The sequence below is a fragment of the Medicago truncatula genome, chromosome 1 (assembly GCF_003473485.1).
Source record: "Medicago truncatula cultivar Jemalong A17 chromosome 1, MtrunA17r5.0-ANR, whole genome shotgun sequence".
NCBI lineage: Eukaryota > Viridiplantae > Streptophyta > Magnoliopsida > Fabales > Fabaceae > Medicago > Medicago truncatula.
The window spans coordinates 4,597,295-4,623,414 of NC_053042.1; the positions used below are offsets into that span (position 1 = coordinate 4,597,295).

At 32.9% G+C, this 26,120-nt stretch overlaps 4 protein-coding genes across 6 annotated transcripts; 1 reads left to right on the forward strand and 3 right to left on the reverse strand.

Moving 5' to 3' along the window:
• Positions 1-2,179: 2,179 nt before the first annotated feature.
• LOC25482008 (glycosyltransferase BC10) lies at positions 2,180-8,730 on the reverse strand. Of its 2 annotated transcripts, none has more exons than XM_013610459.3 (3): positions 8,630-8,730; positions 7,392-7,884; positions 2,180-3,066 (listed from the first exon to the last, which is right to left on the reverse strand). In XM_013610459.3, the coding sequence occupies exons 2-3, from the start codon at positions 7,878-7,880 to the stop codon at positions 2,425-2,427; spliced, it is 1,131 nt and encodes a 376-aa protein (XP_013465913.1). In that variant the 5' UTR covers positions 7,881-7,884; positions 8,630-8,730; the 3' UTR covers positions 2,180-2,424. The 2 variants fall into 2 exon arrangements, with proteins under 2 accessions (XP_013465913.1, XP_024631090.1); XM_024775322.2 differs by having other exon boundaries at positions 7,392-7,893; positions 8,630-8,686.
• A 2,276-nt stretch (positions 8,731-11,006) lies between these two features.
• On the reverse strand, positions 11,007-14,918 carry LOC25482010 (CXXC motif containing zinc binding protein). The gene is made up of 4 exons (XM_013610461.3): positions 14,674-14,918; positions 14,472-14,579; positions 12,059-12,226; positions 11,007-11,284 (listed from the first exon to the last, which is right to left on the reverse strand). The coding sequence occupies exons 1-4, from the start codon at positions 14,773-14,775 to the stop codon at positions 11,162-11,164; spliced, it is 501 nt and encodes a 166-aa protein (XP_013465915.1). The 5' UTR covers positions 14,776-14,918; the 3' UTR covers positions 11,007-11,161.
• Positions 14,919-18,597: 3,679 nt separating this feature from the next.
• Positions 18,598-21,327, forward strand: LOC25482011 (uncharacterized). The gene is made up of 7 exons (XM_013610462.3): positions 18,598-18,762; positions 18,896-18,982; positions 19,526-19,813; positions 20,189-20,350; positions 20,444-20,497; positions 20,597-20,743; positions 20,836-21,327. Exons 1-7 carry the CDS (start codon positions 18,616-18,618, stop codon positions 21,211-21,213), a joined length of 1,263 nt encoding a protein of 420 aa, XP_013465916.1. The 5' UTR covers positions 18,598-18,615; the 3' UTR covers positions 21,214-21,327.
• Positions 21,318-25,650, reverse strand: LOC25482012 (ELF3-like protein 2). Of its 2 annotated transcripts, XM_013610465.3 has the most exons (5): positions 25,290-25,650; positions 23,604-24,307; positions 22,608-22,659; positions 21,947-22,534; positions 21,318-21,838 (listed from the first exon to the last, which is right to left on the reverse strand). In XM_013610465.3, the coding sequence occupies exons 1-5, from the start codon at positions 25,500-25,502 to the stop codon at positions 21,539-21,541; spliced, it is 1,857 nt and encodes a 618-aa protein (XP_013465919.1). In that variant the 5' UTR covers positions 25,503-25,650; the 3' UTR covers positions 21,318-21,538. The 2 variants fall into 2 exon arrangements, with proteins under 2 accessions (XP_013465919.1, XP_013465917.1); XM_013610463.3 differs by having other exon boundaries at positions 21,318-22,534.
• Positions 25,651-26,120: the final 470 nt, after the last annotated feature.

Consider the following 26,120-nt stretch of genomic DNA (forward strand, 5'->3'; position numbering starts at 1 on the left):
CAATGATTTCACTCACCCAATGTGTTTCCCAACTATTGAATCTAACCCCGAAAGTAACCAACCTTTAGCCTTTGATTTCCTAAGGATCTTCACTTTTAGTTTACCAAATTTCACCCAAGTGCCAAGTTGCTCACAAACGACTATCCACTCATGTGTTTTTCAACCCCATGAATCTATTCCCAAAAGACACCAACCCTTTTTCACCTTCACGTGCGAGGTCTCTGGTTCAAGTGATCCCCCTATTTTGGTTCTCAAAGATTTACGTTTGGACACTTTGAATCTCATCCAAAGACACTCAACTCTTAAACTCTAAGTTTCCTAAAAGTTTCCTCTTTTGGATTCTACGAGATTATCATGCTCACTAAATAAATGGGTCAAAGAATGCTTAAATAGTGTTTCAGACCCAGTCAAATCGTGTAACGATTTGAACTCAATGTGCCACGATTACAAGTCTGTACACAGTACAATATTGAACTTTATCCTTAAATCGTGCCACAATTTATCCATTTGTATCATAATATCTCCATTATCATACCTTTAAATTGCTTTTCCAATATTGTGTCACGATTTCCCAAATCATACATTGATTTTGCTAAAATACAAACAACAAATTTTGACTCAAAACTTAATAATATTATTGTTGATCAACAAATTCTTCAATAAGTATTAAAGTGTGATACATGTGAGGACCCTCAAAAGACTTGGAACAAAATTATGAAATTTCGCTAAAAAAGAAAATAATGTGGCACGTGGAGTCCACTTTAAGAAACTCAGAGTGCATTATTAAGAAATCATTTATTAGAGACGCTCTTCAAGCAAACATTTTGAAAAAGACACTGAAAGAAAAAAAAAAAAACTAATTAGTTTCTTTTACAAAGTTAAATTAAATATATTAAAATTAATAATCCTAAAATATTTAATAAATTATATAGTTTTAGACCAAATAAGTTATATCAAAGGGTCGATTTTTCATTTGGTAAGTTATTTGAAGTTAATTGATATTTTATTACAACTATAAAAACCATTTTTAATCTTTTACACTTGTGAAATTCATATTATTAATAAAAACCTATTAAAAGTAATTCTAATTTTAACATAAAAGTTTTTCTTATATTTTTATTATTTTAAGAATTTAAACAAACAAAATCAAAATTAAAAAAATAAATAATAACTTGTGGTTTTAATTGGTATTTACTGCATTAAACTGATTTTAAATATTTACCAAAAATGGGGTATATCTTTTTTACCTTTCAGTATATATATATAGACAAATTTCTTATAAAAAAAATGAAAGAAAGAAAGAGAATATGGACAAATTTTGTGATTTAAAGAATATAGACAAATTTTTTAAATCAAAAAGAATTTTCCAAAAGCAAAGTCTCTATTGAGACAGCAAGACCGTCGACCCATCCAAGAGGCACAACCTCGTCTAGCATGTCATATTCTTGTCTTATTAAGGACATCATTTCTAGTAGTTTTTGCATCACAATTTTAAAATCTTCCATTCTTACTTTTGAGTTTTAAAGATCCATCTTCTTCATTAAGGATGGAAATGGCGTCCGAATTCTCTAAGGTTTAAATCTAACCTACTTCAAAACTTCAAAATTATAGGTTTGAGACTCACCTATTATTTATTATAGACTTATTTTTAAGGTATGATTTGACCTTTTTAAAAGTCTAGTGAAGCTTAAAAATCTATTTAAAAGACTATTTTACACTAAGGACCATCAACAGCTATAAACCTACTATTAAATAGCCCAAAACTTATGAAGACATAAAACACACGAATAAGTTTGCTATTAAATAATGAAATCTACTTACAAATGACCAATCACATCAATATATCTGCTGCTAAATAACCAAATCATGTGAAGGCTTGAGTTTATGAAGAAAAAAACTTCCAACAATATCATTAACAGAAGATATATTATATGTAAAAAGCTTAATATGTTGGCCCGATGGGTTTAATAGTTTTTTTTGTAAGCCTTAGTCTAACTTATTTAAGTAAATAGACTTTATAAAAAGCTTGTGCCTGACTTTTTTATTAAACAGGCTGGGCCAAGTTAGGCTTTAAATAGGCTAGGACGTAGGCCCCTGTCGAACGGCCTTGCCTGCCTATTTTTCATTCGAGCTTCCATAAAACTAAAATATTAATGTTAACTGTTAAGTGAAGAAAAGATTAAAAAAAATAAAGATCCAAACAATTAATATGAAACAAATGTATGATCCAATAAGCTCATCTGTACATTCAAAAATGACTCAAAAGTTGTGAAAATTGAGGTCATCACTACCATCATCTAGCATTCACCATCCAATGAGGCAATCACCATGCCATGCCATATAATAAAATTTCTAGTTTTTCTAAAGACTTTTGTTCTACATTTATATTTTCATATGCAGTAATCAATAGAAAATATAAATATATCAGAAGTCTAAGACTTTTGAATTCACCATATCTAACAAAGGTTCCAAAGCACTAGGAGCAAATTTTCTTGCAAAAAGAGAACAAAGCGTAGAGTTTCTATTGTTATACAGGCATTTTTGACCTCCACGAACTCTATCAAAAAATTCATTTGTAATATCTGTTCTTCCAAATGTAGCTGGGTGGGCTCCACCTCTAGACCAATCCACCCAAGTTACGCTCCGATTTGCCAACGCACTCCCCGCTTGAATGGTTAACATGGTTGGAAAATAGTGCTCGTCGACGTAACAAGCCGGTCTACAGTATTGTTCGAACTTAGGATAAAATGCGGTGTCTTCCACAATGTTGATGGCAAGCTTACGACTTACTTCGAACCATTGAGAGCCTTTACGCCATTTTGCAACGTCGACTAGAGGGGCCATGTTTGGGTTGTAGCGTCCTCTTCCGTATGGACCAGGATCATCAAATGCACCGACGAAGCTGAATTTGGATTTCATTAAATAGTTGTAGACTAGACTGAATTTGTAGAGAGGGATGCATGATTCGGACAATAGAATAAACCGCTCATTGGAGATGTCAAGTAATGCATTAGCAAGTAGTCTTCTTTCGGCGTCACACATGCTCATCCTTCCCCACTCAGCAATCTGCACAAGAAGAATATGGATTCATAAATCAATACATGACCACAAATTCACAATAACATAAACCTAAGCAAAAGCAAAAGCAACAGATGCAGCCGCTAACAGTCTGCACAGTGCACAAGACATTATAAACATTGCTTCATACTCCTTTGAAAATAAACTATCCTGTATAACTTTACACTGTTTTTGTTGCAGTTCTCTATTGGGCCATGATTGGAATCCGGGGATCATCACAATAGACTAAGAGCGACCAAACAAGTGGTTTGGACACCATATCTTCACCATATGGGTCCTCTCACTAGTATAGTCGCTCAACATCCACTTCTTCATCCAATGTGGGACTTCTAACTCACACTTGACACACCAACACTTCCATCTCCCTAAATAACAAAGACTCAATGACTTGAGAACTTAACAAATAAAGAAGAAACTACCAGCTATGTTATCCTACCCAATTGCTATTCGTATTCGCAGTCTTTACCAATTCTCAACGCAAAAAGAGCATCTTTATGGTTTAAACTTTACAATTATCTGATAAAGATACTGGTTCAGAGATTAGAGAACAAATGTAATATGATTTATTGATGAGACCGCGCTTAGCTTGAACCAGTGATGAACCTAGGTTTGGAAGCGAAAGAACAAATACAAGTTGTTCTTCGTGAGATTTCACGAGCTTGAGAATACACCATCTTAAAGAACCCAAACCAATTTCAACTCAACAAAACACAACTAATATAAAGTTGTAAAACTCGACTCTATGTAAACTTTTGAATTAACTAAATACAAAAGTAATGTTTAAAACATCTATCATAGAATCTAAACACAATTTACCACATGCACGATAAAATATTTAACATTCCAACATAGTAATAATTATTAATCTGTGTTATCAATCTTGTATAGTGGAACAAAATGGCCAACCCCAAAATGCTAAGGAGGTATTGTGGGTAGTAAACAAATGTAATATACTATCATAAAATATCTGTACAGTTTATCATTTTCATACTATACAAAAAAAAATCTTGAAAATTGTTCAAAATTCATGACATTCACAATTTATACAGTTAATCCTTGCTGAGAATATGTGGCAATGGATGAAACTAACAGCAGGGAGGTAAAAAAAGAGATTGCCAGCACCAGCAGGTCTGCAGCAAGAAACAGAGGTCTGCACAGAGATGGAAGACAGTCGCCAGAGAGAGAAGCGTGAGGTCGAGAGACAGCGCCACGAGAAGGTTTTCATCTATTTTAATAGGAAAATACCTAAAATACCCTCACTAAGACACGATTTGCAGCATCTGTGGAGTCTAGTGCTAAAACTGCGAGGTTAATGTTTAGTGCACTATGGAACCTTATCATTTAGCTGTTACATTTTTCATTTTAAAAATCATTAAAACATTGTCATTTCAGGCATCTCAAGGGGTAAATAAGTAAATAACCATTATACGAGTCTACGTGAAATGATCTGAGTCTACTTGCAAACTTGTTCAATTTTCCTCACCAAATGACAATGTTTAGTATTTCTGTCTACCCGAAATGATATTGTAAGCTAGATAGCTTGATTTTAATACCTAGAGTTTCATATGGTTATGAGTTAAGAGTTTTGACTTTTGACAACCGTGCGGCCTAACTTTTTCTCCCTACATATTTGTAGCCTGTGCCTGCCAAATTCTGTTAGAACTCTAATTTCTAACCTACAAACACTAACTAACTCTAACTACCTTAACTAAGTCAGCAATTGGGGGCTTCCTGTTTGATGTAGGCTTTTAAGCAATTGACTTTTGGGATCACTATTCAGCTAAAAGCTGCCAACCAAGTCAGGGAGTTCTACATATGTTATCTCAATGGGAAATGCTAACAAGTGCCGGGGGCACTCTCTAAGGACCTTAAATAGTACTCCCTCCGGTCACATTTATAAGCAAAAATGTACTTTATAGGTTCATTGAATATATAATGTATTCGGTCTATATATTGACCAAATACATTAAGTATTGAATGAATCTAAAAAATGCTTTTTTGCTTATAAATGTGACCGGAGGGACTAATTTTTTATGAAAATTTGTGTATTCAATGTATTGGAAATGGTAGTACTTGACTTTTAAAAAAAATAGTTTATTAATTTGAAATCCTTAGTGTCCCGGGGCACTCGTTAGCAAGACCATGTCTCATTTACATATGTGGAATCTTAGGCTAAGAGAATAATCACTTTAACAAGATATCTGGCTATGAATTGTGGTATGAAAAGCAACAACCCTTGAAACTTATAAAACTAATTGTGTGCCCCTAACAATTTAAGCTTTTAGGAAGCTAGTCCCATACATAATATTGGAAACTCCTTGACCAAGTGATCTGAATTTCTATCAATGCTGTCAATCACTTATTGCAGAAAATAGTTGTTTGTTCAAATTCCGCTATGCTACAGCGCTATAGTGGCACTATTTGAATAAATCACGAATTGTGAAACAATAGCGATTTGTTCAAATTACGCTAAGCTGTAGTGTTATAGCTGCTATTTGACAACTCTGATTTCGATCCTTTCCACCCTTATTCTACACAAGTCAATTTCAGCATGCGATGGCGTGAGTCTGTGTATCATCACACTTTATGGCCAAATGGCTGTAAAACCAATCATGTCCTTCACCTAATAGCTTAAGTTTATAGGAAATTTGGACCATGACAAACCCCAGTTTGAAATATAGATGATGGTAATTTACTAAACATACTTTTCCATGAACTAAAAAATATATGCAGACCATCCATTGGGAAATATTTGATCCCCGACTCATCTCTTGAGAATTACAAAAGAAAATAGAGAACTGAAAGCAGTGTTGTCAAATGGCGCAGCTATAGCATAGCAGAACTTGAACAAATCGTTATTGTTTTGCAATATGCTATTTGGTACAGTGTTGTCAAATAGTGGCTCTGTAGCCCTTCTCTGCCAAAGTTTTGACAACCATGCTACCTAATCTTCTCCCTACAGTTTTGTAGCTTGTCCCTGCCAGATTCTGTTAGAATTCTAATTTCTAACCTACATGCACTAACTAACTCTATCTACCTTAACTATGTCCGCAACTGGTGGCTTCCTGTTTGCTGTAAACTTTTAAGCAATTGACTTTTGTGAAATGTACGGTTAAGGGAATAATTGCTTTAACGAAATATCAGGAATAATAGGCTATGAACAGAGGCATGAAAAGCAACAACCCTTAAACTAATTGCATGCCTTTATTGACCAAGTGGTCTGTGTTTACATCCTTTCCACCCTTATTCTTCACAAATTAATTTTATCATTTGATGGAGTAAGTCTGTGTATCATCGCATTTTATGGCCAAATGGATGTAAAACCAATTGTGTGTCCGTAGATTAATAGCTTAAGCATATAGGAAAGTTGGACCTTGACAAACCCTGTAAGCTAATCACAGCGAGTTTGACGAAATAAAGGCGGCACACTATGATTCTACCTAACTCGCGGCCAATCCTAACATGCAGTGAACATACTTTTCCATATTCCCATGAAATCCAAAATATGTGCAGACCATCCATTAGGCTGTGCCCCACCACCCCCCCCCCCCCCCCCCCCCCCCCCCCCCCCCAAGATATTCTTCTTCAAAATTTACAAAAGAAAACAGACAATAAATATGCAACAGCTACTGCCATATCTCTTCTTGGAGGAAGCTCAACCTTAACCCCCTAATTGATCTTATTTTGTTCCTTCTCTCAAACTTGTAGCATGCCCTTACAATATAACTGCATAAGAATTACGCAGACCAAATCTGAATTTGCAACTACTAACCAGCTACATATAGATTATAATTAGGTTGCATGCCAACATGTTTCTATGCTGAACTTGATAACAAACAACCCAAAAGCATGTTTATATTCTCAGTAAAATTCAGAAATTGCATTGCCATGAGAAATTTAACTCATCGACTAAAGTCTCTTAGGAACCTAAACCTAGGACATAGTAAACCTACATGTTTACACATACCCCCATAAAGTCTTTCCTAAGTTCCTTACCTAGTTCTAGCAACCCAGTGAACTGATCAAGTACAGTGTTGTCAAACAGCGGCTATAGCGTAGTGGAATTTAAACAAACCACTATTTTCTGAGATCCGCGATTGACAACACACATCGATCAAGTAACAATGACGAACAAAATCAACATCACTACCAGAACAGAAATCAGAAAGTAAGATACAACCATAATAAAGTGGATATCATCCTCAATCTATAACCCAAAATTAGCACCAATTAAACATTGGTAACTTGCGATCAAGTTTAGCATCTACAAATGAAGTTTCATAAATATATACATAAGTTCGAAATATACATACCTGACTAGGGATTTGCCTCTTATAAAAAACAGATGAAGGAGGAAAATGAGCTTGATATGAAGGAGTTGGATGAACATACACACTATAACGACTCTCATGCCCTTTCAAAAACCTCTCCCAAACTGGTGCAAGAGGCAATGGTCCTTTAGTAAGAAACATAAAAGCAATCTTAGGAACTCTTTCAAAAGGGTAATTCTTAATCTTAGGAACCAAAGAAGCTCTCCAAAGAAGTTCTTTGTCACTCATATTATGGATCAGATTTGAAGGAGGTTTAATCCATTGTTCCAAACCAGCTTGTTCTTCAATACATGGTTGAAAACTTGAACTCATTGTAGTAACCACACTCTGAATTCCAAAATGCTTAATTGTGTATACACTTATGACAGAAAACACAACACATAGTGCAAGGAAAACAACAAGTAAACGCAGTGATCTTAGTGATAACCCTTTTGATTTTCCTTCTTCAGATGCCAAAGCCCTCGATTGCATCTTGCTTAAAAATCTCAAAAAAAAACAAAAATTATCTCAAAACACAAAGATCATGAAGAAAGAAAGAGAGAAAAAATGAATGAAATTTTATATGGTAACCACCCTCTATTAAGGGTTATGAAAGATCAAATATTTAATGTAAATGGAGTAATAAATGCATAAAATGGCGTTAAATTTATGGTCTACGGTTATGCAAATTTCAGAAAATTCTCACTACAATAAAAAAGCTATATGGATCTAATAGAAGTTGTAGACTATGCTGGGTCAACTTTTGAATATATGGGGTTGGGGAGAACAAGATTATGGCACATGGGTATGTTACAAAATGAAGACTTTTCTGAAGAATATAAGATAAAGGGTAGGTTTTTTTTTTTTTTTTTGATCTTATAGAAGTGAAAAAACTGGTTGATGAAAGTGATGGTATGGTACAGGAAGAAGATGATTGCTCTACATAGTTCCAGACCAGATTACTCAAAAGTCCCTCAGATTTAACGGATCGTAATTTCCAATGAAATAAAATTTATCAGAGTTACGATCCAATCGTTGTTTTTGTATTAACTCCCAATCGACTTATTTAAGAGGTCGAACAATGCATAAGAAGGTGAATTGTCACATGTATTTTACTTTTACTACATAGAAAAAAACATGATTTTGGACACATGATGATGATGATGATGATGATGATGAATTAAACTGTGAAAAATAAGGTTAATGTTTTGTCGTGCACACGAGCATAGGTTGGTACTTACGATTTTTTCGTGCTTGTCCTTGCTGGTACTCTTTGACACTCCACCTCGTATTGAGTGTTGTTGTGTTAGAAGGAAAGAAAAAAAAAACACACAAATGTATCATGTGTATCTGAAATTCAAAAAATGAATTTATAATTTATTTTTTAAAATTTATATGTAAGGTTTAAACTTTTTTTTTACTACCCTTTAGGGAAAAAAATTGTTTTTGACTAATGTAAGGTTTAAAGCTAATTTTTTAATAGTATACATATTTAATTTTTGAATAAATAATTAAAATTTATTATTTTCCTTTTTAAAAAAAAAAAATTAAAATTTATTATTTTATTCAATGTGTACTTTCAGCTTAAAGAATAAATTAATAAATTTCAATTATTGATTAAAAATTAACTATAACATTATCAAAATATATCAACTTATTTATAGATTTATAAAGTAAATTATACATATGGAAACTGGTATTATTAGTCAAAAAATAACATGGAAACTAGTATTAATTGACTCTTAAATATAGCAGTATACAAAAGGAAACTTTTTTTTTTGACAAAAATAAAAGGAGATTGAAATGTATAAAAACAATTTGTGAACAAAAAAAAATGGAAACTTTGAATCTTAAATATATTAGTAAACAAATGGAAACTTTATCTTCTTAAAAAAAAAAATGGAAACCTTGTAATTTTTTTTACATATTTTTGGTACTAAGTTTCCATCATTAATCTCCGTCGCGGAATCAGTGCTACATACAAGGGTCTCATGACCATTTGTGTAAGATTCAAAGTCATTTATCATCTAAATCAATCCATATTAATAATTCTATCATTTTATGTGAATTTGATATTCTCTTTGTGCAGCTCTAGAGATTAATTATTCGAATTAGATAAAATCACAATGGTGGCAAAACTATTTTTCAAAAAATTTAAGTACTATCACCGTTGTCATATAGTTCTTCTCATCATAGGGTGAGGTTTCCTCCCCAAGACCCCAACCAGTTATAGAAAATATGATGCGACAATTGCGTTGTCATTTTTTTTGCAACGTCTATTGTAACTCCCGTGAATGCTATTTGTCACGTTTTATTTATGACAGTGGAGAAATTTCTTTAGACAAAAGTGGAGGGATTAAATAAACGTAGTAAACATATTATTACAACCCTTGAAACAAAAATTGAAATATTTATCACAAAAACATAGTAAGTCCCTCAAAAAAATAAAACAACGTAGTAGGAAGTGTTCATCAGATCGGCAGATTTTGTATGTACCTTCCGTTGTTATTTTCCTTTGTCATAAACTAGGAAAAGGAATTATGAACAAAATAAAATTTTCTTTACAATTTTTTTATTAAAGGAATAAAATAAATTATTGTGAAAAAAGGTTGAATAAAATTATATTCTAAAATGTGTTTATTTTTTTTGTCAAAAAAAAAGTTTTTATTTTTATTTTTGAAGATAATGTTTTTGTTATTATTATTATTATTAATCGTGAACTATTTATAGATTTTATTAATTCATACTGCTTGATACTTAATGTTATTAGTTAAAGAAATAAAAATAAAAAATAGTATGAAAAGTTAATAGTTAAATGAAATTATTAAAAAATGTTTATAATTTTTTTTTTAAAAAAAGTGATTTTATTATTATTAGTCTTTTATATGATTTGTTGTTTCACAATGCTTGATATAACTTTTTATTTTCAAGATTTTCTTCACGAGAGATAATCACATTCAAGATATGTCACACGCTTAGTGTGACACATCTCCTAATTAAAATTTAAACATTAATTTATTACATTGTGAGAGTCTAACATATTCAGCTAGACTCAACCCGTCGACGGAAAAATATAACTTTTAAAGTTACTATTATATTTTTCTCGTTTTTTATGGTTTAGTAACCTAGTGGTTTCGGGGTTCGAACCCCAGTCCCTGCATAAATTATGCAACGTTCCTGCCAAATGAGTTAAACTCATGGGGACACTATTATATTTTTTCTAACAAAAAAAAAAAACTACTATATTTTGCTGAATAAATTTCTGTTCGGCAAAAAAGAAATACACATTTAAATTCATACTTTACTAAAGAAAAAAAGGAGCTAAAAAGAAGAAACCGAAAATTCTAGTACTACGTTTTTTACCTGAGAAACAAGTTTCATGAAAAGAGTAATAACATGTCAGGCTGAGAATTTGTAATTTATGTTTGAATCTTTTTTTTTTTACTCTTGAAATAGGATTTTCAACTCGATTGTAACCAATCCGTTCAAAAAAATCAATTATACGTGAATGTCATACCTAAAATCAAGTCTACTCAGTTGAAAAGCTAAAAATAATGGCTTCCCTAAGACACTCCTACTCACTTAAAGGGTGAAACAAACACACATTGAGATACGAAATGCAAACTGAAGCCAATCATTCCTTGGAAGCTTTTAATATTAAGAGAATCATGCAAATTTACTGTTATAATGTACTCCAGATTACAAACGTTTGTCCAAAAGAGAACAGTCAATTTATACACCAAGAAAATGTTCCAACATCAAGTTAGTTCTCTTTACTTCACCACATCAAAAGTAGCACGAAGATTGGATATCATGACTGGACACTCACCCTTCTCATCATATTCGGAAAAATCTCCACTTGACAAGTCAACATTCTCAAACTTTGTTCCCTCCAGCTAGAAAATACAAATTGCATTTAGAAGAAAATTGGACAAGCAATTAGAAAATTTATAAATTATAATACCACAAACACGTTGAAGCAGGTCCATCAAATGGAAATGTGGGAATAAAGGATGGGGAGATAATGTAGGATTAATAAAGAATACCTAGAACTAGAGGATAGATCATGTAAAAAAGGACGGGGAAGTAATGTAGGAACAAAGTATGATACAAATTACATGTAAAAGAAGAAAGCTGATGCTTATGCTTAAAACTGGAAAATAGAGGTCCCATCACTAGAAAGATCATCTAGTGTACAACTATAGCATGAAACTTGATTCAAGAGGGCAAACTGGGATTGCATGTCTGGCAAATCTCTCAATAATTTAGACTTAAAAATTGTGAAGATTAAAAATTGAAAATTACTTTGAACTTGCTCATCTCGTATGATTACTGGTTTGATTTCTGAGACAGTAGAGTAGAAGACTTTGAAGTTAATCACATCAAATTCTTGTTAGTTTGGAGTTCCGAAAGTAAACTTTTCAGACAGGATTGATACCATGGAAAACATATGTCTAGTTATCGACGATAAGCATCAAACCATATAAAATGTGACATCTAACTGCAGCAAATACTGAATAAAAGCCAAGCAAACAAACAATAGAGTATACGGGCAATTTACCATATCCAGTTTATATATCACTATAAGCAACATGGAGCAATGAGAGGAGAATACTGAAGATATGATGCCAAAAGTAATGAAAATATCATACAATAACAAAGAAACTCACCGACTCAACTTTCCATCCAGTGCCAAATACAAAATCTATCGGCTCATAGCCCCTGCAGTCAAACAACATCAGAGGGGAAAACTTTCCTGATTCAGTTGTTTCCTGGGTGAGTGGTTTTCCTTTGCCTGGGATCATAGTTACAGTGCTCACACTGGCACAAAACTTGCACTGCGTATCAAACAAAGGGTGTCAAGAAAGCACCACCAGTAGACAATACAGGTTAAAGAATACCACATCCACATGAATAAAAATAGTACTTATCACTTAAAAGTTATGCAGCAGAATTATATAAAATTTCCAGAACGTGGACATAGATGGAACATAAACAACAGAAGAGTAAACATAATATAATTCTGCTCAGTCATAACAAGTCAGACAAATAAAAACCTAAACTCAGTTAGCTCTATGCTTTAACACTGTGGACTTGCAGAAGCAGCAGATCATAGAGTTAGCGAAATGCGCGGTCTCGACGTGATTACCAAATGTTCCAAACACACAATTATTCTACCTAGTTGGATAAAAAGAAGTTGCCAATGATAGATCCATAAAAATTAAGTATGTAAATAATATATTGGGAATTTGGGATATGCCGACTTTCCATTTCTCTACCATACATGTACAAATAGGGGAAAAATACTAAAACTTTGAAATTGTGTATCTCCAAACTTAGACTTGATTTTATGTACAGAGTAACAGCTACAATTACTAGTTAAATGGGGAGCTCTCTGGATGCAGATGTTGCTAAATGATCCATATTAGATAAGATAATAAAATGTGAATACAAGTGAGGAATCTCTGAGTCATAAAAGTAAACCATCAATTTAGTATCTATAGATAACAACCCACTTTGGATAAGATCTAACTTATTGGGTCATATCAACTAAAATTAGGTTCTGTTTGGATAACAGCTTAATAAGGCACTTAAAGCATAAACGGTTACAATATATAAGTGCTCATGTATAGACTATTTTTGTAACAAAAAGATAAAATAAAGTCAAACTGTTTTTATACAAGTCATAAGCTGTTTTCATAAGCTATCTTGGAGAGCTTCAGAAAATAAGCTAAAAACAACTTACAGGCATGTCATAAGTTGTTTCCATTAGGTCTCTCAAACAGCCACACAGATGTCAATGTCAGTAAATAAACTCAAAGAAGTGAATCCAACGAACCCTAATTATTAGGTTTGCGATAAATAAGAAAACCCCTTATAAATTTACTGCAGCGTATAGAGAGGTCAGACACAAGAGTTTCTGAAAAAGTACAAAAGTTAATTCCAACTTATTCAAAAATTAATGCTATTGTTTAAAAGAGTCATAGCAAGATTACTTCAACTTTTCCTTTACCCATACTATAAGTGTTTGTTTAAAAAACTATTGATTATTCACATATGTGAATGATATTACTATAATGTAACGCATTATGGCCTTATTTGGATAAAAAACTTAATGTTTTATCATATAAGTGCATAAGTATAAACTAATTATATACCAAAGATCAAAAAAATAAAATTCTTTTTATATAAGCTATAAGCTGCTTTCACAAACTATCCAGGATAGCTTATGGAAATAAGCTGAAAACAACTTATAGACATGTCATAAATTGTTTCCAAAAGTTCTCTTAAGCAGTCTTAACAAGTATTTCTGTCAATAATAGATAAGCTTAAACAACTCAATTCAAACAGATCCTAAATGGACTTAAGTTTAGGTTTTAAAAGACGGTTAACAACTGGAATTTGGACCGCCGCAACAATAGAGATTTTGGATTGGCTTATTTGAGATTATCTACTGGCATAAGCATTTCTGAGACTGTTTGGGAGAGCTTATAGAAACAACTTATGACATGTCTATAAAGTTGTTTTCAACAAATTTCAATAAGCTCTCCAGGATTGCTTATGAAAACATCTTATAGCTTGTATGAAAACAGTTTTACTTTATTATATCTGCTGTCATAGAAATAGCTAATACATAAGCTATGAAAACACTGTTTATCTACACACTGTTTATCATAATGAAAACAGCTTATGAACATGTCATAAGCTGTTTAATACATAAGTAACTTAATTTGCAGCTTATAGCATAAACGCTTAGCACGATAAATGCTTATGTACAAGCTATTTCTATAACAAAAGATAAAATAAAGTTAAATTGTCTTCAAACAAGCTACACGCTGTTTTCATGATAAGAATAAGCTGAAAACAACTTATGAACATGTCATAATCTGTTTTCAGAAGTTCTCCCAAACAGACTTACAGGTGTTTATAACGGTGAATAAGCTCAAATAAGACAATCCAAACATTTATACGCTTATAAAACCCTTATTGTTCTAATTTAACCGTTTTTCTACTCGCAATCGCAAATGATCCATTTATGCAACTTAACTGTTTGATGAAATGCGTAACTGAAAATTAGAATACCTTTTGAACAAGATGAGTAGTGCCTCTACCAGCTGGAAGAGGAACGGTGTCGTTCAAGGAAACACAGGTTTCTTTCTGACTCACTTCACCACATCTTCCACATTTCAACTATCATCACAAAGATCATAAAAAAGTTAATAACAACGAAATTAACAACAAAAAAGATGAAGAAAAAAGCATGTTGAAGATTGTGGTAGAAAACCTTGAAGAAATAGGGGAAATTGGGGTCATCGACGCCACCTTGAGGTTGAAGATTGGTCAAATTCTCAAGCTCAGCGCTGATCATAAGCATGAAGTTCACCATTTTTTTCTGTTAGCGTCAAACTCACTCGTTCTCCCTCTTTGCTATGGGTTGTAAGAATTTCTAACTGAATTGGAATTTCGATGGATGGATGGTTCTAGAAGGATTATATATAGACAGAACTCAGAAGATGTAGCGGTGAGTTTATTACAGTACTTTATTACAATATTAGAATGAACACTAAATTATCTTTTGGGTCCTTTAACTATTTATTTAATTAGTATTTTAGTCCCTTAATTAAAATTTAATTTATTTTGATATCCTAATTTTCTTTTGTTATATATTTTGGTCTTTTTTCATGTGTTTTAATTCAAAAACGTTAGATTTTCTTAATGTTCTTCTAGAATTTTTCTCAGATTTTTGTTGTTAAAGGTTGATGGAGATGATATGAAGATGAAGAAGAGGAGAAAAAAATGAAGAAAACCTAACGTTTTTGAATTTAACCTAACGGAAAGGACCAAAATGTGTAAGGAGAGAAAGTTAAGATACCAAAATAAATCAAATTTTAATTAAGGGACCAAAGCGATACTAATTAAATAGTTAAGAGACCAAAAATGCAATTTAGCCTAGAATGAATTAATTAATTACTACTATTTTCTTATGGGTCTTTGTTAACCGGACAATAGTTAAGGTAACCAAAATTAATAGCTTTACATCGTAAACAACAATTTATAAACTTTTTACAAGTCGACTTGACCACTTTTCATCATTTTCCAACACAAAATTTCTATTTTTGTTCCATTATCCAATGCATCAAGGACAATGGTTAACATTACCCTTTTCTTATTTAAATTGATGATGGTTTAACTTGTTTTTATTCTCTATTTTTCGATCCTTAAAATGGGATTAAAAATATGTAATTTTTCTACTTCAAACTTGTGAACATCATGATTCAAACTTGTATAATTAAATCATTATAAAAATTTAAAAGTATTGTTTAGGTATATCATTATAGGAAAATGATGTGTATCCCGAAAAATTTTATGCCGACAAAATCACGATGTATTGAAATAACATAGTACCACTGCCTCTTTCTCTTTTAGCACACATGTATTTCAAATAAATTGAAGATCTGACGATGGAAAAGTTTTCGTGAAACTCTCAAAATGATTTCTTCACAGTAAATATCAGCGTCCATCGTTATATACATTGTCGACCCAATAATATAGGTGAAACAGTAAGAAATTTTTATGAGACCATGAGTTAGAATTAAATTCTTAAAATGCAACAATGTCAAATCTCTTGATTAAAAATTTCTCAGTTGGAGGGATTAGTATGAAGAGATACCACTCCACATCAAAAAGAATTATATACATTTTTTTTTAAGAAAAAAAGAATTATATACATAGTTGGTTCATAAATCAAACAAATCAAATTATATCAAATTCAACTTTTATAATCAACAATCTCAATTTTGAGCTCAAAATTCATAAACCGAGTTTGAGGAATCAATAAGAAAACGATGTGAAATCCTAATGATATAGTGCAACTGCATGTGACCACAACTCTCCACAATATCAAAGATAGTGATGCTAAAAAATTAAAACCTTGAGTGTGTGGTAATTTTTCAGACCTAATTCAGACCTAATAAAACCCTTGTTATTCTAGTTTAAAAGCTCCCTTGAAATTGATCCACTTATGTAACTTAAATGTTTCTCAAAAAGTACAAAAAACTATCTTCCCCTTATTCGGAAATGAACGTTATTTGGACTTGCTAACATGTGTCTTAAGAGTATTGTTTAAGGAATCTACGAAAAATAAAATTGTTTTGAAAATACAAGTCAAACAAATATAAAAGACATAACTACACAATTTTCAACGTAATAATTACTATTTTTAGATGCTTAAACAATATTCTAACGACACTTGTCAGCATTTTCCTTGTTTAATATAGTTACAGCAAGATTACTTCGGCTTTTCCTTTAGCCCAATATAAGCGTTTCTTGAAAAAGCTAACCTCTCTTTATACATGTCAATAATATAACCGTCTCTTTGGATTTACTTATTCGAACTTATCTATTCACATATTGTTGCGAATTCGGACTCAAATTTCACACCAATACAAACTATGATGCGTGAAGTAAAGGAAAGTAGTAACCAATTTCAAAGTAAACACAAGTAACAACAATAATAACAACACATAGATCTAATCTAGTAATCAAAGTGAAAAGCTCAAAACCACAAGCAAAAGATAAAGAGAAACAAACACACCAAAGATTGTTGACCCAGTTCGGTCCAACTTGACCTACTCTGAGGGAGAGATTGATCTCTCCAATCCATTATCAATGAGTTCTTACAAAGGGATACAAAGGGGTTACAAGAAATTAGCTTCAACAAGCTCACAAAGGACAAACCTAATTTCTACCCATTTTCTCAATCTCACCAATGAACAAGACACTCAATGATTTTCCCTCACCCAAGGTGTTTACAATGTTTCTCAACCCAAGAGAACCTCAATTAAAGACCCTCAACCCTAAAGTTACCTCCTTTGATTTCCCAAGTTTTCCTCTCTTGAAGCTCTCTTGAACCACCCTTCAAAATCTGCAAAGAAACACTTATATAACAGTCTTCAGCTGTCAAAAACGTGTCACGTTTTGCCAAATCGTGACACGGTTGATGCGTACGACTCACGATACGACTAACCTTATCCTGAAAACGTGTCAAACAAGTCGAAAATCATATCACGTTTTCTCAAAATCGTGTCACGATTGGATACCCTGCAAAACATGTTCACGGCATTGCGAAATCGTGACACGCTTCACAAATCGTGTCACGATTCCAAGTTTTCCCAAATTCACAATTTTGAAGGCATACACAACACATATTATTTGTAAGGTTGTATGGAAGAGCTTATAAAAACAACTTATAATATTTCTATAAATTGTTTTCCAAGTTTCAGTTTTCTTCCAATCAAGGGATAACCACTTATTCAAACATGCCAGGAGTAGTAAAAAAAATTATATGTTATCGCATCGATAAAAAAATTGTGGTTCCTCTTATCTTTGTTGTCATTGATTGTGAGTGGAAGATTATGGTAAGCTGGTAGTTAGGTTTTATATGTTGATTTTTTTTTGTCAAGTAATCTAGTGGTTAGAGCTCACACAATTTAATTGTGGAGAAGTGAGGTGTCCGAGATTCGAACCTCAGCCCCTGCATATAATATGCAATATTTCTACCAACTGAGTTAAGCTCACGGGGATGTTATATATGTTGATTTAATGGTGCCAATTTGGTACTTGGTCACTGGATTATGGATAGGCTTTAGTGTTAGAGTTTCTCTTTTAACTTAAGTGAATGTGTGTACTCCCCAAACACATGGTACAATCAAGTTGTAATCCTTATGATCCCACAAAGAATAGGGTTCGATCCGTTGTTGATGTGCGGACATCATTGCTAATATATATGTAAGTATCTTTTTAAGTTTTCTAAGTTTTCTAAGTTTTGAAGTTTTTGACCTTAGTGAATCTTGGACCCAACTCATTTAAACTTTGTTTTTATACAAAATAAAATAAAATGTTTAGTTATTAAAAATAAAATATCCCTTATTTCTCCTTTATTCTTTCGTATGGGAAGGGAAGGTGGATGATAAATGAAGCATGCATTTGAGATTTCAAGTTTCAACGATGAAAGAAAATCGTGAATTAAACAGAAGATGAATGACAAATATATAGACGGTAGCTCATGCAGACATCGCTAGCTAACTTATAGTTAAGCAATGTACATATATAGTTCATGTTACCAATAATGTCATGTACATGTATATCTGTATATATATATAGAAATATCTCTGTCTTCCATTTTGTGTCAAAATAATCAATACCTATACTATATTATTCTTTAGCCATGGGATCCAAAGTAATATTCATGCTCTTGGTGCTTTGCATTACAGTTTATGGTACTAACAATGATGACTCGTTCTCAAGACAGAAGGTTTTGGAAGTTGAGAAAAAATTACAGCATCTTAGAAAACACTCATTAAAAACCATTAAGGTAAAAAGTTTTCTTTGGTATACTAGACAATATCTTACACTGTTGAATGTTGTGTTAGATTTGATATTGTTTAGATTTTCTAAATTGTCACACAAGGTGCTAAGCTTAATTATAATTTTTTTCATGCTTGTAGAGTGAAGATGGAGATATTATAGATTGCATTGACATTAAAAAACAGCCTGCCTTTGATCATCCTGCATTGAAAAATCACAAAATTCAGGTGAATGTTCTTCATGTGATTCCTTTTTTTTTTTTTTTACAATACTTTTGTGTTAATTTATAGATGATACACTAGTTGCTTGTTTGGGCTTTCTTTTGTGAAAGATCAATGTGATTTTAAAAGTATGAAATTAATTTTTACATTCTATTTTGTAACCATGTAATTGGTGCGAAGTATCCACGGACTTGTACCGATTACTAATCTCCGCATGGAACTTGCCTGGCCAGCTTTGACATGTTTAAGTGTTCTTGAGTAAATTGCTTTGGACATCCAAAGTTTATTCTAATTTGAAGTTAGACTTTGGAGTTTTTTCTTTAAATTTGATTTTTAGTCTCAAATTTATTGTTTGATTCATTTTTGCGTGAATTTATTTGAACATAAGTAAATAATTTTACACTCAACTCATTTTTAATCAAAATACTTTCGTCAAAATCAATTTTTGCCCCTGCAAAACAAAACACACTAATTAGTAATTACTACATGTTTTCTTATTGCCAAATCACTAATACTACTCTATGAATCTTCATATAAATATGTAATCAGATGGCTCCCAGTTACAATTCAGTTAAGAAGGACACCACAGTAAGCACTAGTAATAAAACTAAGAGTGCCATGATGAAGGAAAGGGATGAAAAGTCATATGTGAAATTAACTTCCCAACAAGTATGGCAGAAAAGTGGAAGTTGTCCAAAGGGAACAATACCTGTTCGAAGAATACGAAAGAGAGAGCTTCTCAAGGCTCCATCCATTGATGAATTTGGAAGAAAGAAACCAAGCTTCAGAAAAGTTAATCAGAATGTTGATTCCTTTGTACTGCTAACAAATCACTCTGTAAGTTTCTATGCATGCTACAGCTAAAAAATGTTGGATCATGATTTGACATTATTTCTCAAACACAATTTTTTATTATACATTATGCTAATTAAATCAGACGATTTATATTCTGACTTTAGAAAATTGAATTCAAAATTTATACTCGGAATGAGTCGTCTGATCTTTATCTAATTAACAATAATGTCGATTTCATGACTGCAGTGACTTTGTGACCGCAGAAAACGCAGACTTAAAATGAATAAATTAAAAATTGCTAGTAACTTGCTTGCTTTACAAACTTTATGAGCGTTACAAAACCAACTTCAGCGTTATTTCTTGTAGTTGAAGCTACAAATTCTTCTACTTTGCTGATTTGATATTTATGTGAACCAGAAGGCAATGTTGTTCGCAACTGCATTCCGCTTTGTGGGAGGTAAAGGAGACATTCAAGTGTGCTATCCATTTGTTGAAAAGGATGATGAATACAGCACTGCACAGGTCTCTCTCGTAACTGGATCTTACGACAACTATGAGCTTGTTGAATCCGGATGGGCGGTAAGAAGCAATTGTCTCATATTATTTGTCATTTTAGATTACCAATGAAGTATTAATCATTGTTTTTTAACTACTAAAATAAACTTGTTACAGGTCAATCCCAGTGTATATGGAGATAGGAACACTCGGTTATTCGTTTATTGGACGGTAAGTGTATGAAATTTCATCAACCTTAATTAAGAGGAAACCAAAGTATTGTGTAATTTCATTAATTTGTTATACTTTTTGGAGCACCAATTTCTGCAGGCTGATGGTTCAAAGAACACAGGTTGCTTTGATCTGACTTGTCCTGGTTTCATCCAAACTAGCAATGAAATTGCCTTAGGTGCTGCAATTTATCCCATACCAATTCCTGGTGGTCTTCCATACCAAATAACTATTTACGTCTATAAGGTGACATGCAATATAGTACATCCATTATGGAGATTTCCATTTTTATTTTTATTTCTATTTTCATCTTAATCATCATTTTCCTTTGCTTTTAGGATCCATATACTAATAATTGGTGGGTGCAATATGGTGATAAGACCAACATAGGTTATTGGCCATCTGAACTATTCACAACAATTATCTACAATGCTGATGCAGTGGAATGGGGTGGTGAAGTTTACAGCACAACTGTTGGACATACTCCTCATACCAAAACACAAATGGGTAATGGTCAATTTGGTTCAGTGCCCTGGGTTCCGTCTTCCATCTTAAGGATGAGAATTCATGATAATTCTGCGACCTTGAAGATCCCAGACTTTGTTGATCATTACTCGGACGAATATAACTGTTATGATGTTTTTTATAACGCAGATTATGTGGAAGATCCCGAGCTCTATTATGGAGGGCCTGGTAGAAACCCGATGTGTCCTTGATGACATTTTGAAAAATTACAAACTCCAATCTGCAGAAAGACTATGTTGTCACTATTTCTTTGCATTCTATATGTTTCCATTTGTAGAACAATTTAACTCATTAATTTAATGGTACAAGACACAAATTTTTCAATACACTAACGAGTAAATTGACATTATAGTTCTTGAAATTGTAAGGGTCGGTCAATTTAATCCCTCAACTATGTTTTAATTAGGTCAGCACAAAAAGTAAAATAAAATAGCCTGATACATGACAGCAAAAAATAGTAATGAACTTGATCCACTTTATAAACTCAACTCAAAGGTTACACAGCCATTACCAACACTAGACTAGATCATATCGTTTTCTCTCTTCTTGGATCGACTGAAAAATTCTAGCAGCTGATACTGTTGCAGATCGTGGGTTATGTGGCACAACTCTGATTACCTGCGGTTTTTGTCTTGTTTCAAGTGATTTAAGGACTTCCTTTGATACTATTGGAACTGTAAAGGAAGAAGAAAGTGTGTCTCTTTCTTCAGCAGATTTCTCTTTTATTATTTCTTGTGCCTTTTCACCGGGACTACTTTCCAACTCTCTTTCCCTAGATGGCTGAGGTTTTCTGACATGTAATGTGGCTCCATTTTTCTGATTTGTCAAATTACACGAGCTTTGATTATGAGTGTAAAAATTGGCTTCTTCTAAAGATGAAGTACCATTTTGATTACGAGAACCATGAGCGGAAAACTGGTTTACCTGTTCAACAGCTGACACTGATGCTGATTGATACATTGCTGGCACGCCATGAGGAGGGAAGTACGGATAACCACCTGGAGGAATGAACGGTGGCACCGCAATTGCTTGATGAAAATCTGGAACTCCATAGGCAGGATTCATGAATGTAACATCAGGAGGACCTTGTCCAAAAGGCCTGTATCCTCCATACACGGCTCCAGTATATCCAGGACCGGGATATGGCTTGTATACAAGACCCTCAGAAGGAGACATAACAGGAATTAACCACTGATGTCCAGGTGACTGATTAAAATATTGGGAACCGACATTTGCCTGGTCTGAATTTCCGGAAAAGGGGGTGTAATTTGAAAGGTGGCTACCATATTTTTGGTATGAACACGATGTTTTCTCTACTCCTTTTTCGGCAGAACAATCCAATCTATGGTTTAGGCTTTCAGAATGGTCTTGTTGTTTATGATTTTTTGTCTGAGATTCAACAACAACTTCCAATGAGAGACTTTTAGGAATAGATTCCTGCAGAGGAAATTTTTCCAAAATAGCAGCAGCGTCGAGCATAAGATTTGATGATCCAGCAATCAGATGTTGGACCTGTTTAAATTAAATGAATTAATCGGTATGAACATGCTTGAAGGGTGAACTACTCAGTTTGATCATATTTTACCTTTATCAGTCTGTGCAATTCAAACACTTGGACCGCAAACGCTCTCTGCTGACTGTAGAGAGGAATGAGAGTTCAATCAAGAAAATTGCACAATACTTATCCAATATGGGACTTGAGACACATAAATAAAATAAAATTATACATTTTAACTAGATATGATTACGTTGAACAGTTGAAGGGACAAACATATAAACCAATAACTAACAAAATCAAAGATTCTCCCGTCACCTCAGGTAATCGGTTAATCAAGCCAGATATCTACCATTCTAGTACTCATCATGCATATCATTTTTTCTCATAAATTTTAACATTATTGTTCCAGGAGGATTGGAATGCATTAACTAGATACAAATCTTATACCATGGCTGATGCATATAATTAATATGCCTATTCAGTCTATGGTTTACAATAGATCAACGAGCTTTCTCACATGATTTAAAACATAAAAGCTCGGGAATTCCAAACGAAACATAGTTGTGTGTGCAAATGAATTGTTTCTGGTTCAAAATAAATAGGAGAGGAATGAAAATGAATAGTCAGGATAACAATTAAATTATTGATATTGATGCATATAATGTGTTGAAGAAAACAAAACAGTAATCCTTAATCATACTAATATTAGACTCATACTCCTAATTAAGTGATAAACAATTCATGAAAGCATGACAACTAATTATAAGATGGGTAATGCAAAACATCATTTTTATATGGGCATTTTAAGGAATACAAAAAAGAAAATTTGTCTTTGAAATAAAAGTTAAACACTTGTGAAAGTAACAAAAACATCATTTTTATACAAAACTTACCTCTTTTGATTCTTTAAACAATGTCCTAAAGGCACTTGTTAGCATCCTCCTTATAAGATATAGTCGAAATACTCAACATTTTTTATAATAGAATAATGAGTTGATAAGATCCTTTTTAGATATTGTAATAGTTATCTTCTTTTGGAGACGACAACAAAAGCATATGATACATACAATCATTGATACTTACTTGGTAATTTTTCGTCTTGCTTTCCAAAAAAGTTGTTGACCTAATATCTGCACGACACCATCAGGAGAAAGTTTCAGGCTTGACAAATTTTCTATAGTCGAAATATTGGAAAGATCGCCACTTCCTTCTGAGTTTCCCTTCTGAATTGGGCTGTCAATGTTGGCATCATGATACTCGGTATCATTGGCAGCTTCAAGTACCATGGTTCGGTCTACTGTAGAATGAAAGCTGTTTCTGTTATCCATATCCATTGCGGTGTCAAGGAGGCCATCGCTATGTTCAATGTCATTGGATTCCTGTCGTGTACAAGAATCACCCTGAGGAAACCTGTTTATATTTGACACAGAACATTCTTGATCCTCTTCATCCGGAATCTTCTTACCTTGCCTCACTCGACTGTCAATAATTTCTCCTGTCAATGCACTTTTGACAGATATTACTGTGTTTTGTCTACTTGGAATTACAAGAGTGATTTTTTCCCCATTGAAACTGTTCGTCATTTTATGATTAGATTGACCAATCCTTGAGTGATCATATGCACGACTGTCATCTCCATCTACTTTTTTTCCCTGTTCAAGTTGGGTTGACAAAGTATCCAAGTTTGCTCCATTAGATTGGTGAGAAATATAACTTTTAGCTCGATGTGCGTCCGCTTGTGAAGGTAAGCGAACTGGGAAGATGTTGCTTCTCTCAAGGTCATTTCCCTTCAAATATATTGATTCATATTAGAGATAACATAGTCATTCATTTACATTCTGCACAAAGCTTCAGTTTTTGAGAACGGTGAGTTCAATGGTTGGCACACCATGCTTTTAAATGCAAACTTGGATTTCCGCACATGATAAAAAATAGCAAGAGTGAATCCATTAGATTCTTGTATAAGGGTGTATGTGATATAAAAACATTAATGAACCTTAACAAATTAAGCTCTTGGTATAGTTTTTTCTTATCATGGTCACAAAACCTCTACAACAACCAAATCAATGCCACACCATTCTTTTAAATAAAGAGTTGGATTTCGGCGTATGATAAAAAGGGAATGTGCAGGTTTAACGGGCTCTTGCGTGAGGCATAGAGATACTAAGGGAATCTTCTTTGTTAACAGCTCATATTTGGAAGATTTGATTCTAACCTTAGTAACAAAGCCTCTACAACAAAATCTTTGTCACACCATTCTTTCAAATAAAGTGTTAGACTTCAGCGTGAAATAAAAGGGGGTGTAAAAGCCCGGTAAACTCGTGTTTTGGTTGAAAACATTAAAGCCCCTTTTTTTAATTTGTCTTTGGTTTTCAACATACACACATTTTGATGCTTCGGTCAACACAAAAACAACAGCTCCTCAATTAAGTTAAAATTAGTTTTTCAGCTCAATATTTTCAAAAACCCTTCCATCCAACTTCTCCACAAACACCTATACTTATCAACTTATTACAACCTTACTATAAGTGAATAACCTTTGAAAAATTAAGTGTAGCTTCTTCTATGCTATTTTTATTGTTCTTCTATCAAAATTCAACAATATAAATTGAACCATTTGAAATTTCAAATCTAAATTTAACTAAAAAATTAAAGCTATACTATATGCATGCTATAATTGGTAAGCAAAACTTGTAGTTGTCCAAAATCATATTCTACACTAATCTAAATATCATATCCATCAAATCAAAAGGGTCATAAAAAACTTACCATGGTGGATGAAGATGTTAGAGGAATTGAATTAGAAGAAGATGAATGTGAATTTGGGTTGAGTCTTTGAAAAGGAACACTAAACTGTTCATAAAGTGCCATCTTATTCCTGGGTGGAGCTCTTGGTCCTCCTTTCTCAGTTGTGTCATTCACATGGAGCCTTGGGAACATGGGTCCCACTTTCTCATCATCACCACCCTTTCCTCTCTTCATTTCTTGTTTTTCTTTCTGTCTCAATTTTGTTATCTTAAATAGTTTAATTGTTACAAACACAGAGAGAACCCAGATGAAGAAAATGAAGGATTGAGCGAAAAGTAGTTTGCGTGAAGTCAACAACGGTAGAAAAAAATATATACTTATGTTAGTGCTCCTTCCTATATAACCAATCATACAATCTTTATATCATTTTTTTATAATACAAAATTTAGATAATTAGATTTGAGAAGACACCTTATAATCACGGAGAAACTTTAATCTATTGAAAATTTATGATAAAATTTACTAATGATTTAGCAAAAAATAAATCTTAAATTAGAATATAAGTTGTGTGGGTCTTCTTTGAGGGTTCGCTGTATTAAAACTTAAAATAAGAGAAAACACAACTCTCTTTTTCCATCTTTTGTCTCGAGTTGACTTACGGGACGACATAGGACAAACAAAAATAGCTCTTATCAATTTGTTATGACTTAGGATAATAAGTTCATGAGCTTAGTCTTACTTCACCGTAAAGAAATGAAAAGAGACTTGCATCTAAAATAAATTACGCAAATGTAGTGCGCTTCTTTTATTTGGGTGTGAAGCAATGTCAAATCAAACTACTCAAAAAGCATT

Coding starts and splice junctions, on each gene's coding strand:
- LOC25482008 (XM_013610459.3), bottom strand. CDS start 7,880: ATGCAATCGAGGGCTTTGGCATCTGAAGAAGGAAAATCAAAAGGGTTA. Junction 3,067..7,391: donor AGAGGCAAATCCCTAGTCAG/GTATGTATATTT, acceptor CTTCTTGTGCAG/ATTGCTGAGTGGGGAAGGAT.
- LOC25482010 (XM_013610461.3), bottom strand. CDS start 14,775: ATGGTGAACTTCATGCTTATGATCAGCGCTGAGCTTGAGAATTTGACC. Junction 14,580..14,673: donor ATTTCCCCTATTTCTTCAAG/GTTTTCTACCAC, acceptor TTGTGATGATAG/TTGAAATGTGGAAGATGTGG. Junction 12,227..14,471: donor CTACTCATCTTGTTCAAAAG/GTATTCTAATTT, acceptor TTTGATACGCAG/TGCAAGTTTTGTGCCAGTGT.
- LOC25482011 (XM_013610462.3), top strand. CDS start 18,616: ATGGGATCCAAAGTAATATTCATGCTCTTGGTGCTTTGCATTACAGTT. Junction 18,983..19,525: donor TGAAAAATCACAAAATTCAG/GTGAATGTTCTT, acceptor ATATGTAATCAG/ATGGCTCCCAGTTACAATTC. Junction 20,498..20,596: donor GGTTATTCGTTTATTGGACG/GTAAGTGTATGA, acceptor CAATTTCTGCAG/GCTGATGGTTCAAAGAACAC.
- LOC25482012 (XM_013610463.3), bottom strand. CDS start 25,502: ATGAAGAGAGGAAAGGGTGGTGATGATGAGAAAGTGGGACCCATGTTC. Junction 22,660..23,603: donor GCAAGACGAAAAATTACCAA/GTAAGTATCAAT, acceptor TCCTCTCTACAG/TCAGCAGAGAGCGTTTGCGG. Junction 22,535..22,607: donor AATTGCACAGACTGATAAAG/GTAAAATATGAT, acceptor TAATTTAAACAG/GTCCAACATCTGATTGCTGG.